This window comes from Nuphar pumila, chromosome 3, assembly GCF_984573655.1.
Source record: "Nuphar pumila chromosome 3, dmNupPumi1.hap1.1, whole genome shotgun sequence".
In the NCBI taxonomy this organism is placed as follows: Eukaryota; Viridiplantae; Streptophyta; class Magnoliopsida; order Nymphaeales; family Nymphaeaceae; genus Nuphar; species Nuphar pumila.
Window position 1 is genome coordinate 120,182,311 of NC_143251.1, and position 17,887 is coordinate 120,200,197.

Genomic DNA, 17,887 nt, shown 5'->3' on the forward strand with positions numbered 1-17,887 from the left:
TGGCTAAAGGTTATTTCCAAGAATATGGAATATACTATGATGAGACCTTCGCACAAGTAGCAAGAATGACCACTGTAAGAACTTTAATTGTTGTTGTCTCTATAAAAAAATGGTATATATTTCAGATGGATGTTAAGAATGTGTTTCTTAATGAACCACCTCCTGACATCAAGATTCCTCAAGGAAAAGCCTTTTGTTTACATAAGGCCTTATATGGACTTAAACAAGCCCCAAAGACCTGGTATGATAAATTTAGTTAAGTTATGCTTACTTTTGGTTTTCGATTTTGTCGTACTGACACTGTTTTGTTCATTAAGAAATCTAATGCAAGTATTATTATTCGACATGATCATAACAGGAAGTGATAAAGAGGGAGTTGACAACATCAAAAAATTTCTCAAGACTAATTTTGAAATGAATGACTTGGGTTTCTTAAGATTTTTTCTTGGAATTGAAGTAGCCTGTTCTCTAAAGGTTATTTACTAACTCAATCAAAATTTGCTCTTGAAATTATTAACAGGTCCGGAATCACAGATAAAAAATATGTAGACACTCATGAGATCGTAAATAGCAAAATGAAGATGGATGATGGAGAACCACTTGAGAACCCAACACCTTACAGACATCTTGTTGGGGCATTGTCTTACCTTTCCATCACTCGACCGGACATTGCACATGTTGTTCACACAGCAAATCAATTTCAGCATGCACCCACTACTGTCCATATGGGAGCAGTATTGGGAATTATTAGATATCTTAAAACCTCTATTTGTAGAGAACTTCTTTTGTCTATTTTTTCCTCATTAGAACTAACTGCTTATACTGATGCAAATTAGAGAGGTGATCCAAATGATCGACATTCAACTACTGGGTTTTGTGTGTTTTTAAGAGAATCATTGATTTCATAGAGATGCAAGAAGTAACAGAAAGTCTCTCTTTCATCAACAACAGCCGAGTACAGAGCCATGGCTACAACCACCATGAAAGTAGTCTGGTTGAGGCGACTGCTTCAAGATATGGGTGTTGAGAGCACAAAAGCATCACAGTTATGTTGTGACAATAAAAATTTCATTTACATTGTCAGCAATCAGACATTTCACGAACGGACAAAGCATATCGAAATGGACCGCCACTACGTGCATGAGGAATTTCTACAAGGCACCATTGAGCTTCCATATGTTTCCTTTGAATATCAACTGACAGACTTCTTTACCAAACCTCTTGCTGCTCAACGGTTTTACTTTCTTTTTTGAGAAACTTTTAGTTATTCAACCGTAAGTTTGAGGGGGAGTGTTAAAAGTTGTAATCTCATAGACAATCTCATATGTAAATATCCTATCATATGTAATCTTTTATTTGTTTTTTAGTTTAGTTACATTAGGACAACTAGTTAGTTTTGTTTTTTTGGACTAGTGTAAGCTTATGCTTTTTGACCAAGTCAAAAAGCAAAAAGCAAATAACTTTGGACATCCTTTAGACTTTTGCTTTTTGACTAAGTCAAAAAGCAAAAGCATTTAAGAGCTTTTGGAGGGTCCAACAGCTCTTTCTAGCCCCTTCCTTTCATGTATAAATATGGGGCCATACCCCATGCATTATGTATTCTTTTTGGAGTGGGCTTTCTCCACATGAGTGATATATTTATCCTCTTTTCCTTCTTGGTGTATATACTCTTTTGAGTATTTTTTGTGGTTCTTGTGAGTATATTGAATGAACTCTTGTGTTCATTAAGAGCCTTTGTGAGCTTGTCTTTGGAGTTGCTTTTGAAGTTCTATTTTCTTACGCCCATAAAAAGTGAGAATCCACACGATCTTCTTTCTTCAACCTCGCTTTGATACCATGTGAAAGTATCTTCAACAAGATACTATAATCAAGACCCAATATTCTCGATGAAGGACAAGTGCACACATGCACAATAAGAACACTTAGAACACTTGTGCACAAAGGCACAAACCAATCAATCTCACAAATGCACTAAAAGAAAGAATATAATCTTTATTGAACACTTGGGCTTTGACCCAAAGCCATGAATGAAATACAAGGGAAGGACCCCCATTTATATAGAGGTGGAGACCTTGGAGGGGCTCTACTTCTAGTCGTTGGAGCCCCTCCAACGGTCACAAATGTGACCGTTGGAGGGGCCCAACGACTAGATGTTGGGCCCCCAAGGTACACACTAACCTAGATTGAAAAAAGAAAAAGAATAAAAAGAAAAAAATAAAAGTAAAAAATAAAAAGAAATTACAACATATCCAAAAATGGATATGTGCAAAAAGATTAAACTACCCCTCTGACTATTACGAGAAATAAATATATTATATATATGCGTAGGTAGATATATGCACATATATATGAAATATATATATATATATATAAAATATATATAATTACATTGAATTGGTATTACAATTTAACATATACATGTGTATTACTTGATATATGTTGATTGAAATTCCTATGTTGATTACTATCATTATTAGAATCATTGTCAAACGATTCAAAAACCTCAATAGAGTTGGATATATCATTTCTTGGTAATAAATCAAATAGAAATGAATAATCAATGTTTTCTCTTTATTCTTTACTCTCAAACCCATTTTCATTTTCAAGAAAAGAAACATCTTTTGAAATATAAAGTTTGTTATATTGGGTCAAAACATTGGTATCTTTTTTTATTCTCTCTATAGCCTAAGAAAATACACTCAATAGCTTTTGGAGAAAGTTTGTCATTTTTATGAGTAAGAACATAACACTTACAACCAAAGATTCTTAGCCTTTTAAAATCCGGAGTCATTTTAAAAAGTTTTTCAAATGGAGAAATATTGTTTAATGAGATTGAAGGAGTTCTATTAATTAAATAAGTTGAAGTTAGAACGGCTTCAACCCAATTTTTTATTGGAATATTCTTGGAAATTAAAAGAGCCCTAGTGGTTTCTATTATATGTCTATGTTTTCTTTCCGTTAAACCATTTTGCTGTCGAGTTTCAGGACAAGACTTTTGATGACAAATTCTATTTTGTTTTAAATAGTTTTGAAAATCATTAGACATATATTCTTCTCCCGAATCCAATCTTAGAATAGAAAAATTGCTTAAGAATTGATTTTTAATCATTATATGGAATTCTTTAAAGAAAGAGAACACATCAGATTTATTATTTAAAAAATATATCCATGTGTGCCTAGTGAAATCATCAACAAAAATCACATAATATGAGTAACCTCATTTTGATATGATAGGTGAGGGACCCCATACATCCAAATGTTTCTTTGGGGAAGGGGAATTGCTTTTATTTTTTCAAAGATACAATCTTTACAAGCTATATATTTTTTATTACATGTATTTCCCAAAAAGGATAAAAGCGACATCTTTGAAAAACTAGGGTGGCCAAGTCTCTTATGCCAAACATCAATACTTTTGATATTTACAAAATTACAAAATGACTTGGGTGGAAGAGACAAAAAATCCATAAAATAAAGATCGCCTCTCCTATGGCCTTGCCCAGTCAACTTTCCTGACTGAAGATCTTGCACAGTGTAATTTTTAGGTGAGAAAGAGACTTTGCAACTATGATCAGAAATTTGAGAGACGAAAAAGAGATTGAAATTTATTTTTGAAACCACTCATATTTTTTTAACTAAATTTTTTTTAGAATGTTTTGAATCAAGTGTTCCAATACTTTATATTTTCAAAGAAGTTTCATCGGTTGTTGAAAAATAAAATGAGGAATGATTAGAATAAACTTTAGAAGGAACATTCTTATAAGGTGTCATATGAAAAGTGTCACCCGAGTCAAGAATCCACATACCTGGAGGAGATGGGGATGATGCAATAGCGGCACCCGAAGTTGAAGATGATTTGAGAAGTTGTTGGAGTGCCTCCGGTATTTGATTAAGTGTATCTTTAATATCTTCTCCATTTTTGCTTGCTTCTTCTTTCTTTGATGTGATTTCACCAACGGAAGCAACTTTTTCCTTAAGCTTAGGACATACTAGTCTAATATGACCCGGTTCATTATAATAATGACAAGTAACACCCTTCCTATAACCACTATTATAGTTGGATCCATTTTCATAGTTATTAGTTTTGGCAAAGTGGGATGACTTATAAGTTTTTATATTGAAACCCGGCCCAACGGCCAAAATATCATCACTCTTTTGAGTCATGTCAGGACGGGTTTCTTCTTGGCATACTTCATCAAGAGCATCTTCAATAGGCATAGTCTTGCTTTTTTTAAGAAAGATGTTCTCACTTATTCAAATTCCGGTCTTAGACCATGAAGGAATTGAAAGAAGTGTTCTTTTTCAATTTGCTCTCTTTTTATTTCAATGTCTTTGGGAGCCACCCATCTAGGCTCAAGAAGAGCTAATTCATCCCAAAGAGGGGGGCAAAGTAGTAAAATAATCGCGGACACTCATGTCCCCTTGCTTAGTGAATCTTATTTTATCTTGACAAAAATATTGTCTAGCAAGATCTTTTGGGTATACATACCCTTAAGGAAGAACCAAGCTTTATTGGCTCTGCTAAACTTAGCAATGTTGGTACAAATTCTTATGTCAACATTGTTCATAAACCACGCCAAGATTTTAGCGTGGTTACTTTCCCAATATTCTACCTTTACTTGATGATCATGAATGACTTTAAGACAATCCTCCTCAACGAGAGCTTTTTCAACACCTTCGATTTTGGTGAGTTTCAATGATGGTTCAAGAGAAGTTTCCATCACAAAGCCCCAAAGCTTCTTTCCTCTAAGGTGATTCTTCGTAGTCGATGCCCACATCAAGTAGTTTGATCCATTAAGCTTGAAGGAAAGCTCCATCCTTAATTCATGCTCCATGACGAATAAGATATAGATTAAGACAAGGAGAATGATAGTATCTTTGTCACGATTTTTAAATGTCACAAGAGAGGCTTCTAAGATCAAGAGAAACCAAATGGCTCTGATACCATGTAATGAAGTAAGCGGAAATACAAATATTGAGTGTAAAACACTTACAAGTCCAACAATAGACAAAAAACAAAAGAAAGTACAAAAGCACTTTAAGTGCACACACACAAATCCACAAAGGGATAATGCCAAAAGGCAAAAAAAATTATATTATTAAGAGAAAGAGTGGGAGAACGTACATTAAAATACAAGGGGAGAGGTCCCCTATTTATACACAAAAGATGAGGGAGTGAGAGGCCATTGGGGGCTCCCACATAGAGTCGTTGGGAGCCCCCAACAGTTATATTTATGGTCCCAACGACTCTATGGTGGGACCCCCAATGTAGTTAAAAAAAAAAGAAAATAAAAAGTTACATTTAATTAAAAAAGAAAAGTCTAACCTAATAAAATAGTTGTTTCTAGAAACAACTATGTGAAAAGTCTAAAATACCCATATCGGGTATTCTAGACAAGACACACACACACACACACACATATATATATATATATATATATATATATATATATATATATATATATATATATATATATATATTAACAGTTATCCCTTCAATACCAAAATGATTTTGCAGCAAATAGCAACAACAATCTCATCGGATTATGTGAATTTTAAAAATTGTTGGCTATGTACCATGCAAAAAAAAACTTTTGCTATGCGAACATGCACTAAAGAAGTTGTACTTCATTAGTAGCTTTAAAAAGCACTCTTTTCTATTTTAGCTCTTATTTTTTCATTGTTATTAGTTCTTAAAAATCTCCTGCACATGAAAATTTAAGAGAACCAAATTGGTGATGATATCAAGAGGGGATGTGTACTTTTACAAGAGAAGCACACATAAATAGGGATGGACATCTGGCTGGGTAGTGTGATGGGCTTCATGGACAAAATCCAGTAGGCCCTTGGATTTCCAACCTGTGTCCGGCCATGTTCATGCTTGCACACAAATATTCAAGGTTCTTAAAATAGGCATGTCCAAATTTAGTTAGTAATAAAAATAAAACATGGATTCTTTGATTAGATTTAAGTCAAATCTGAGTGATAATCCTATGCCACTCTTCATGTTTCTCCAGTATCAATGTCCTTTGCCAGTTTTCAAGGTATTTTATCCACAGAGGCGAGCATGGTCCATTTATATTGTTTTCTTTCAGAATGCTGAGTTAACCAAAACTTTTGATATACTATTGAATTCTTCTTCTATGCAAATGTTCATGTACGGAGAGTCCACATTAAAGAAACAATAGTCAATAGGGATTACCAAGATTGGATCTCTGCTGTAATTGTCTTTAATGAGGGTTAGTAAACATACCACCGCAAATTAGAGGTTACACAAAATAAGAGGTATACTTCAATTAGAGGTTACACAAAATTAGAGGTATACTTCAATTAGAGGTTAGACAAACTAAAAACTAATAACGGTAACACCATGCACTTGATTCATGTATGATGTTAGTGAAATACATATGGTACCTGAGCTGTCCTTTCCACCAGTGACACACTATATATTTGATAAGTTGTTGCCATAACATAGGAGATAAATGGGACTCAAAAGTTTTTCACTAGTGGTTTTGTCTTTGTAATTTGTTATCATTTACTTTGTCAAGAATATGAAGAATCCTATTATTCTTTTCTAATTATCTGGATGAGGCTACAAGAGATGCATTTGTATAAAAGAGGAATAATTTTTCTGCCAAATGTTTTTGTTGCTTTATCGTTATGATGATTTATATCTGTTTAGCGGATAGTATGTCAGGCTACTATATGCGAAAATAAGTGTTAGAATGAGACATAAAAAGCATTTAGTAGTGTATGTAGTTTTTTAGAGATAGTAGTGTATGTAGTTCTCTATATGGTTTTCTCTTTCCATCTTTTTAAACATCTTTACAACTTTGAAGCATGAGATGAGATTGCTTTCTATTCATCACCATGATCATAAAAGCTTGAAACCACTTAGAACTCCATGTAAATAGGAATGCAAGCTGCTAAACAATTTATGGTTATGAGTTTAGTATAAACTGCATTTCAATGTACCTTCTCCTTTGAATCATATCTTTCACAAATGTATGCAGTTACATGTACCTGTGTAGATTCCATTGGTGTGATTTGGCTGATTTACATGGGTTAGATTAAGGTTGCCAAACTAGGAAGCGGAAGATAGAAATGGTACGGGAAGTGGAAGTGGAAGTGGAAGTGGAAGTGGAAGTGGAAGCGAGAAGCGAAATATCATTTTGAAAGCAAAATAGGAATAAAAAATGAAGCAATATGGTAACTGAATAAGAAGCAAATAAAAACTAAAATAAATTGATTATTCTTATTTTTCATGATTTTTCAGTAAAAGAGTAAAATTTTTGTTAAAATCTAACAATGATGGTTACCAATTTAGAGAAAATACATGGGTAGTTAGTGGAAGCGTGAGAGGAAATACATGAAAACCATGAAACGAAACGTGAGAAAATCATATAGGAAGTATACACCATGCGTGTGGGAAGTATAGAAGAAGCGTGGGGGAATCAAGATTCCCATGAAGTTTCGGAAGCGAGGAGTATCGTGCTTCCGAAGCGAGTTTCCGTGAAGTGCACTTCCCACCTACCTAAGAAGCTTCCGATAACTCTGGGTTAGATTCAACTACCAAGAAAGCTGCTTTTGAAAAATTATGAAATTTAATTCTTTCTAGATTAAGATATGAAGGGGAAAAGTTATGTAAGGCAAGAAGGTCAAAATTAAAGAAAAAGAATTGAGCCAGAAATAGTTTTTTTGTTTAGAATGCATGTTCCTCATTGTTTGTTACTCAAGAATCATGTATTTACCAAATGTTTGTTGCTGTTGAGATGATTCATGACCCCTACTTTCTTATGGCAGCCGGACAAGGTGACTGTTGTATTCCCAATGAGGTTTAAAGATTCAATTGACACAGTTTTGGCGACATCCTTCTTGCAGGTAATGATTTAAAGTTTTTCTTCAAGTGCATCTCATAACAATATTTGAACTACAAATTCCCATTGGGGAAGTTTATACATCATATACCATGCCATAAAGCCCTGACCTGGTTGACTCTCAACCAAATCTTGAATCCTTAGTCTGGTTATTTTCAATATTTGAAAACAAAATGCTACTATGTACAAGTGAATCATTTTTTTATCGAGAGATATATCTGTAGGAATTTGTGGAGGCACGGCATGCAGCAGGACTTAATACTGCACCTTCCTGTTTATGGTCACCATCTCCTCCAATGGAGTTGAAAGGAGCTCCCAAACAAGCATTAGCTGCTAATGCAGGATTTGTTACTTTTGGTAACAATATTCCAATTTCCTCTACTATTTTTCTTTTTTGTTTTGTTAGTTAGAGTAACAGTTCTCTATTTTCAGTTATTTTTCCTCGTCATGTGGAAGGCCGCAAGCTGGACAAAACTGTTTGGAGTCTATCTACCTTTCATGCCTATGTTAGCTACCATGTTAAAGTGAGTTTTTCTTTCAACCTGATTTGGAGTAAATACTTGCATGGTAAAAATGGGTCGGGTGTGGGCCAAGTCAAGCGTTTGCAGCTGTATCCTTTATTTGCAAAGGTGGTCTATATCTGGAGCTGGATCTAACTCAAATCTTAGAGGACAAATTAATATTCTTGTCTAAACTTGTGACACTAATCAGGCAAGATAGAGTTAATCATGATTTGATCCATCTAAAAGGATCATGCAGTTTAGTTTTGACTTGATTCCAGCTTGTGTTCTAATTACTTAATTTATCTAGATCTTGTAAAGAGAATGTAATCACTAAGTGAGAGCAAATTTCCAGCAATGAGTCCAAATGGACACACACAAAGGGCCGCTATGGGCACACACTCAAAAGCCACTAAGGGCACACACAAAGCGAGCTCTCAAATATTAAAAATATTATTTATTCACACTTGAAATGTATGCAAGGTGCATGCTTACAATGGGGTAAACACCCCTTATTTATACACACAAGAGGGGGGCAAAACTAGTTGTTAGACTGGTTCTAACAGCTAGATTTCTAGCCTTTAGAACAAATCTAATGTCTAGATTTTTAGCTGTTGGACTGCGCCTAATGGCTATTCAACAGCCTGTTAACTATAATAAAAAATAGAAAATACAAAAAAGAAAAAAGAAAGAATAAAATACAAAAAAAGAATATTATACATATATATATATGTATATATCTCTATATACATATTTGAGTATGGATACATGTATATACACACATTTTAACACTCCTCAAACTTACAGTATAATGACCGAAAGTTTGCCAAAATAGAACTTTGGAGCTAAGAAAGGTTTGGTGAAAAAATTTGTCAATGTAACATAGGACAGATCAATGTCGCCCTTCTCTCCAACATAGTGACAATTTATTTCAATGTGCTTTGTTTTCTTATAAAATGTATGGTTGTTGGCGATGTAAATGACGCTCTTATTGTCACAACACATCTTTGAAGCTCCTGTTACTCGAATGCCCATGTCAGTCAGCAATCTTCTCAGCTAGACCACCTCCATCGTGGTAGTGGTCATGACCTTGTATTTAACTTCTGTTGATGAAAGTGAGACCTTTTGTTGTTCTTTGCACTTCAATGAAACTGTGTATTCACCTATAAAACACAAAAACCCATGTTTGAGTGTTTGTTGTTGGGGGTCACCTCCCCCGTCAATATCAATATAAGTAATTAGATCTAATATAGATGAAGAAGACAGAAAAAACCTCTAAAATAGAAGTTTTAATGTATATAATACTTTGTAAAACTACTTCCATGTGAACAAATGTAAGAGTGTGCTGAAATTGACTAGTTGTGTTTTCAACGTGTGCTATATTTGGTCTAGTAATTGAAAGGTAAGAGAGTGTTCCGATCAGTAAAGTGTTGGATCTTCAAAAAGTTCTCTATCAATTCTCATATTGACATTAGCAACCTCAAAGGTATCTACTCTCTTATCATATGTAATTTTAGACCTAAAAATAATACCAGAGGCGAACTTAAACTGAGACAACAAATGCCCTCTAGGGGAATAAGCAAGCTCAAACTCTATAAAGTGTCTTAAAAAAAACAAATCAATCATTTGAAAATTGTTTTTAAGAAGTTTTTTAATATATTCAACTCCTTGTTTGTCTCCTCTAATGATGAACATGTCATCCACATACAAGAGTAGAATGACAATATCTTTATCAATTTCCTTAACAAACAAAGATGTGTCAGTCAAACAAGATATAAAACGAATATCATGCATAACCTTACTAAACATGTCATACCATGCTTTCGGTGCTTACTTTAAGCCATAAAGTGCCTTGTTCAAACGATGAGTTTTCCCTTGGGAATGTTCACACCAGGAGGTGTCTTCATGTACATTTCTTCAACGAAATCCCTATTAAGAAAAGCATTCTTGACATCCATTTGATATATGGGTCAATTCCTAATGGAAGCGATGACTATTGAGGCCCTATCAGTGGTCGTAGCAACGAGAGTAAAAGTTTCTTCGTAATCTATTTCATATTCTTATGAGCATCCTTTGGCTACTAACTTAGTTTTATACCTCTCAAGGGTTCCATCACTTTTGGTTTTTTACTTTATACACCCACTTACATCTTATAGGTTTTTTTCTTTGATGAAGGTTTTAAATTGTCCAATAGGATGAGGGTTTTATATAAGAATGAATAAGTGCAAGACATGCCTTGTATTTAGATGACAACGATAAGATACAAACTTTTCTGGAGGCTTTGACAATCTAGATGATCTCCTAGATTGCGTATTATCTTTACTTCCAATCTTCAAATACCTTTCAAGTGCACATGGAAGATTTTTTATCCTTACGTCTAGTGTATTGCAAATTCAAATAAAGGTAAAAGTAATAAATTTTGCAATATTATGAGATTTAATCCATAAAGACCAATATGATCACAAGCAAATAGCAATTGAGCCATCACTAACAAATATGGATACGGGCATCCAATAAACAACAAAGGCCAAAAAAGCAATTGAGTGATACAATTCAGTCTTAGAACTAGAGGTCAATCAATTGTCAGTCAGAGCCAAAACAAGTGTCAATACGACATTCATAAACTTGGCAATCTATATTGACAAGAAGATAGAGGTGCACACATAACTCACCCCAACAATCAACTTTGACTCCACAACACCGAGGTGCATAAAAAAGCAATTGAGTAATATAACTCACTCGTAGAACCAAAGATCAATCAATTATCAGTCAGAGCCAAAACAAGTGTCAATACGACACTCATAAACTTGGTAATCTATATTGACAAGAAGATAAAGGTGCACACATAACTCACCCCTAACAACTAACTTTGTCTCCACAACACCATGGTACACAAACTCGCCTCGAAAAGGCCGAATAATAATAATAATAGATGTATCAAATAGAAAAGTGATGAACTAAACTATAGCCAAAAGAAGACAACAAGAAAAACCTCAGAAAACACTTTTAAAAAGAGGTTATAAACAAGAGCCGATATGTCAATCATATGACAAGATGCAAACAAGTCACTAAAAACCTCATGAGGTCATATATACGATACAATAATATGCATCAAAAGTTCAAAAAACATAAAGCCTTATAAGGAATGCAATGAGATGGTAATTCAAGAGGGAAATAGCCAATAGTAAAATAATCACAATGCCACTAAGGCAAGAACATACAATACTTAAGATATTAATTCTCACAAATCCGCGTTCAAGGCCACTAAGGGCACAAACACATGCCTATAAGGAAAGAAAACATAAGCCACTAAGGGTGCGAAAGCACACCTTTTTAAAAAATTATTATTTCATTAACCTCACAATAATGCAAAAAGATTGCATAAAGAAAGACATTATAATAGCCAAAAAATAATATGATCCTATAGATCTAATGCATGTGAAGAATCAAGGAGCTTTCGATCATAAGCAAAAGTCCACCCAAAACCAAAAGTTGACAAGCACAAAAGTAGTCACTATGGGCACACCCACAAGTCCCATAAAAGGGATACACACAAATAAGGCTCAAATAAAATAATATTTTATTGATCACCCAAATCTTGCAAGTATTATGCTTAAATTTTCATGTGATGTAACAACATGTAAGATAATGTTTACTAAAGAGCTATAAAACCAAGAAATAACGCAATCACAAGATACAAATGCCACTAAGGTCTCTAATGAGAATCCTCACAAAAATGTTTATAATAAATCAAGGTTGTAAGTATCGTATCGTTACCCGTATAGGTCGGGCCCAAAGTAACATTGTATCATATCATAAATTTTTAATAAAAAATTTCAAAAAATTCAAGAAAAAATAGCAAAAATTCTAAAAAAATCACATCACATGAAACAATGATGAATTGCATAGAATACAACCATAAAATCATATATGAAGCATTTATGTCTCCATGAGCTACTATGAATGGCATGCATATCTCATAACAAAAATGCAAATTGTGATAATAAACAACACTAAGCTAACAAGTCATAAGATCCATAACAGTGCATGTTTATATAAACAAAAACAAAATCCCCAAGTGTTTCTCAATACTTAAAAGTTTTACATAACCAAATTTTTTTAAGTTCAAACAAAAATGAAGATTTCTTCTTCTTCTTGCAAAAAATCAAGCCCTAAATCACTCTCAAGTTCTTTAGGACTGAACACAAACTCACCTTAAGGAGTCTTATATATTTTAAAAAAAAATGAATTGAGTGCAACATAAAATGCACTAATTGTGTATCGTAAAATACACCCTATATCGGGGTGTATCGTACGATACACCCGATACAGGTACGATAATACCCGTATCTCGATACAGGTGTGTATCGTATCGATTAGGCTCAAAGTAACGAATCTAACGATACAATACTGCAATAAATATTTTTATTAATGTTTATGATGCACTAAGCATGTAAGGCACAAATCATTCAAGTGCAATGAGGACACTCACAATAAACACCTCCCAAGAGGCAAGAACACAAGCCATAAATGGGCACAACAAGATAGCACACAATAACATAAATATTTTTTATATTTTTTTAAATGCACATTTAGAATGCAATCATAAACCTCATAGAAGAGTTCAACATAAATTCCATAAGTTTCTAAGTCATGCTCACAAGGAATAGTCACAACAAAAGATCACAACCCTCAAAACGAAAATACATGAATTTGAAGTCATACATAAAGACTTGTTTTGATATTTATAACCACAAAGTACTCAAATAAAGCATCTAAGTGCCAAAATCACATGCTCAAGAATACCATATCATATACTTACATATTAAATAAAGAGAGTTCAAAAACCTAAGATTTAAACTAGATCTCATAAAAGCATACACATGTATAAATATCATTTCACAAAATCAAATAAATATTATAAACCTTATAAAATATTTTTAAAATATAAATCCAACAATAAATTTGAAAAGCATTTAAAGGTTTAGCTTTAAAAAATAACAAATAATTTTTCAAAGATAAGAAAAATGAGTGTTTTCTCATGCGTAATCCATGAAATAGACAACTCAAAAAATAATCATATATATATATATATAAAGATTTAAGATATATACCGGGTCAAGATCTCCCTTGAATCCAAGTCATACATCGAACACGATTCCGTCACGACTCGAACCAAAGAGTCCCAAGACCCAAAGAGGAAAATACTAAGAAAAATTACTTGGCTCTGATACCATGTAATGAAATCAACTGAAAAACAAACCATAATATGCATAAGCACAAGAACAAGTCCTCTAAGGAACAATACAAATGTGCACCTAAGTGCATACAATGGCTACAAAGAGCTTAAATGTGCACAAACACAAGTCCACAAAGGGACAATACACAAGTCAATCAATGACGGATACATGAGATCATAAGAGGCATCAAAGAGCATACACAAAAGAACACAAAAAACATAAAAAAAATAATAATCTTTATTGAGATAGAATGCTTAAGGAAACATTACATTTAATGGGACAAGAGATCCCTATTTATATACAAAAAAGAGGGCCAAGAGAACCCATATAGCTGTTGGGAAAGGCTCCAACAGCTAGAAATATAGCTGTTCAACAGCTATGTTCACTAAAAGACAAAACTGAATATAGCTGTTGGAGATTCCCAATAGCTATATTGATTAAAAGACAAAATTGCCTTTTACAAAAGTGTAAAAGACAGAATAAAAATAAAATAAAAAATGTTAGTTCTGCCCCTAAAGGGCAGAGCCTTTTATATGTACAGAATTACCATTCTGCCCCCTAATGGGAAGAGCCTATTAGATATACAAAATTACCACAATACCCCTAAAGGGTATTACCAATTACAAAGGGAAGATAAGCAGTTTAAAATTATATAATATATACATTTTAACAAAACACCCCTTATTCATATAAAAAGAGGGGGCAAAACTAACTGTTAGACTGGTTATAACAGCTAGATTTTTTGCCATTATAACCAGTCTAACGGCTAGTCAACAACCTGTTGACTATATTAAAAAATAGAAAATACAGAAAAGAAAAAAGGAAAAATAAAATGCAAAAAAGGAATATTATACATATATGTATATATCTATATATATTATACATATTTGAATATATATATATATACATTTTAACAGATCTGGAGTCAGATATGACAAGAACCAGTCATATATACACTTGGACCTGACTTGGACTTGGGAAAGGGCTTCCTGTATCTGAGAATATGGTTGGATACTTGGATCTTTCCTGGACTTTGTGCAGGGCTCTGAACTACTTGTGTCCTTAAACTATTGCCATTTATTTTTTCGAAGAATGAAGGGTATTTTTCAAGCATGCAATTGAGGTCTCATTTTTTTTCGTATTTGTTTTCTTCAGTGCTCTGAAGGTTTTATGCATACCAGAATGAGACGGCGTGTAGAGACACTGATTCAGGTAATGTTGACTACAAAGTTTAGGGATATATTTTACATTTCTATTGTTTTGCCATGAAGCAGAGTGTGTGGTTTACAATAGTTTTCTGAAATGGGTGGATAAATTGTGAAAGGGATCAAACAAACTCTTTTTTGCAATACATAGTAAGAAAATTGCATATTTATGGTTGGGAATTTTTAAAAAAGTGTTGCAATTATTAAAATCTGAAAGGAAAAAGGTTGATTCCAGTGACTATCGATTTATTCTTCAATCTTGGGCCTGAAATTAGTCTGTTCCATTAACTTGTAGTTCATGTCTTTCAGGGACCAAATTGTCAAACATATTTCATGGTCCTTTTTTTTAAAGGAATTTGATGAGTTGAATCAACACATTGATGTAATGTTTAATATGGAGGTAATAGAAATGCTAGAAATCAACAGCTTGAAACTTCCAAGATAGGCTTGAAAGTTTTGACATGTCAATCTTTACAATGAACAAAATGTGAGCTACACTCATTTATGGTCCTTCCTTTTCTAGAGAAACCTCTCTCTCTCTCTCTCTCTCTCTCTCTCTCTCTCTCTCTCTCTCTCTCTCTCTCTCTCTCTGTTGTAAGGGGAACCAAAATAGTTGGGTTTGGAAGTCTAAAAGTCTAGAATTTGGTTTTTTCTTAGCTTTTATGTTTAAAGTGTTTTCAGCCATAATTTTAACAAGGATCATCACCTTATGATCAGAAGAATTTATGAAGAGAAGTGAACTGGTGATTTCTCATGCAATTAGCAAATAGCTAAGCTGAGTTCTGAGATAGAATAATAATAATCTTCATATAATGATAATATGCATATTAGACATGATTCAAAAGATAATGTGTTCTTTAACCCCCCCCCCCCCCCCCCCCCAAAAAAAAAAAAAAAAAACAGTGGGATCTTGATAAATGTCAAACCTGAAAGCTGAATTTAAAATTTGAACTTGATCTTGGTTGTCCACCGAACTGAATAATTTGGTGTTCTATTCAGCTTTCTTTTTTATTTAATTTGTAAAATGTTGCATGAGTTGGACATGGTAAGCCCAAAGAGTAACTTGGTGATAGAAATTCAACTTATTTTTAAGTCTATCTTTTCCTCTCGCGCACACACGCACAGCCCTAATGGCCCCTCCTAGTAGAGTGTTAGAAATCAAAGGAAGGTGGTTTGATAATTGTACTCCTGCCAGATGATATATATAGTGATAAGTTTGTTTGATCACTTGGATTTTACAGTAAGCTCATAATTTTCAGATTAAAGTTGAATGCGTTCTGACTAACCCTACCTGCCAGGCTTTGGATCGAGCAAAACCAGACATGGAGAAATCCAAGAAATCACAACCAAAGCCATTCAAGCGCCTAGGCTGATGTAGTTTAGTCATTTTAATGGTGCATTTCATTTTAGGCCTTTCACTTCTGCTGCCATGCTAGCGGCACATGCAATTTCAGACGTATTCAGATAGCCCCACATAAGATCATAACGAGCATCGATGATGTTGATGGTGGTTTGGTACCAATGATTCATCATCATGGGCCTCACTCCGAGTTGAAGGGGAAGACATTTTGCTTGACTTAATGCTATACATGACTGCCTAATGTGGCTAAACTGAGCTTGGATACCCATGTCATCGTAGCTGTTCTGGCGTGATTGTATTTTGGCAGGCCAGAAGAAAAAACTACTGGTTTCTTACCATTTTTAATTCTGTCTATGTTGCACTCGTTAATTTATGTATCTTAATGAATGGATATCTATATAGATAAGTTTATTGGATGAATTTGAAGTGTTTCCAGGGCCCTTAGCAAGGTCAAGATTCAGATGAATATTTCTAACATGGCATGGTTGGGTCCGAGTTGAACAAGAAGTTTGGACTTGACAATCATCAAATCTTGGACCAGGTCCTGAGAATTGGTGCACGTGTGGAAGTTCAAATTGGTCATTGTGAAACATGATGATTGCAGGAACAAACTGCATGAAATTGCAGAACCTATAACACCTGTTTACATTTAGGGCCTGTTTGATTGCTTGCCCAAGATTGAATAAACAGTAGAACAGAATGTTCTGTGACAAAGTGCACCTCGTCCAGCATTTATTTTGACTCAAATATGAAAGCATAAAGCCCTAATCAAATCAAATTCTAATTCAAACCTAATTGGAAAAGCTCTAATTCAAAACCCTAATTCAAAAACCTAAATCAAACAGCCCTATTTCAAAACCCTAAAACAAAAAGATTCGAAACCTTAATTTGGAAAACCCTAAGTTGAAAAGCCCTAATTTGAAACTCTAATTCAAAAATCCTTAATTCAAACCCTAGTTAGAAAATCCCTAATGAGAGAGAGAGAGAGGGGAATCGAGGCATACCTTCCCCTCCACCCGATTTTTTTTTAACGTGTGGGAACACTGTCCCGTCCTTTGAGGCTGTTGACTAATTTGACTTGGCAGTAGTCAATATATAAAATCCTTCTGGTGCAACTTGCCAACTTTGTAAAAATCCTATGGGTTTTCAAGAGGAGCTTCTTAAGCTTCATTTTGGTTTAAGGCCCAAGACTAATTAGTCAAATGTTTTTAAAAAAATTAAAAATCACCTCCAAGTTATAAATAAGATGATAATGTTATAGTAAGTGTCATTATGCTACGAATAGAAGATTATACTCTGGCTCTTCTAAATGCCAACTTCGAGCAATGATTCCAAGTTGATAAGAACCTAAGGCAGGCTGACTCGTATCTTCCAAAAGGGAAAAAGATCTCTGAGAGTTGTTTCATGGATCCGAAAGAGAGTACTTAGGTTCTCCCAATAACTAAAAGTGTCCACCGCAATGACGCATTTGATTTTAAGGCCTATTTGATGGCACAAAGAAAGAAAGATGAAAAAATTCTCCAAATCTTACAGAGCTGTTGTTTTCTGTAAACTGTTACAAACATGGTTAATTGTCAACGGGCGAATTCTCATATTGGACAAGTTTTTTTGGAGAAGATTTTCGTACAATACATGAAAAAAAGATTACTACTTTTAGAAGAACGAGGATATTTTGCATAGAAAATATGATAACTTTACAAATTACAGT

At 33.9% G+C, this 17,887-nt stretch overlaps 1 protein-coding gene across 1 annotated transcript in view; it reads left to right on the forward strand.

The window, feature by feature from the left end:
• LOC149843488 (actin-related protein 2/3 complex subunit 2A-like) overlaps positions 1–16,585 on the forward strand; it is a 39,644-nt gene extending 23,059 nt beyond the window's left edge. The window contains exons 5-9 of the mRNA XM_090001848.1: positions 7,801–7,878; positions 8,099–8,231; positions 8,307–8,398; positions 14,770–14,826; positions 16,118–16,585. Coding sequence (XP_089857974.1) covers positions 7,801–7,878; positions 8,099–8,231; positions 8,307–8,398; positions 14,770–14,826; positions 16,118–16,192 — 435 coding nt within the window. The 3' untranslated portion in view covers positions 16,193–16,585. The remainder of the gene's footprint in view (positions 1–7,800; positions 7,879–8,098; positions 8,232–8,306; positions 8,399–14,769; positions 14,827–16,117) is intronic.
• The last annotated feature ends 1,302 nt before the right edge of the window (positions 16,586–17,887 follow it).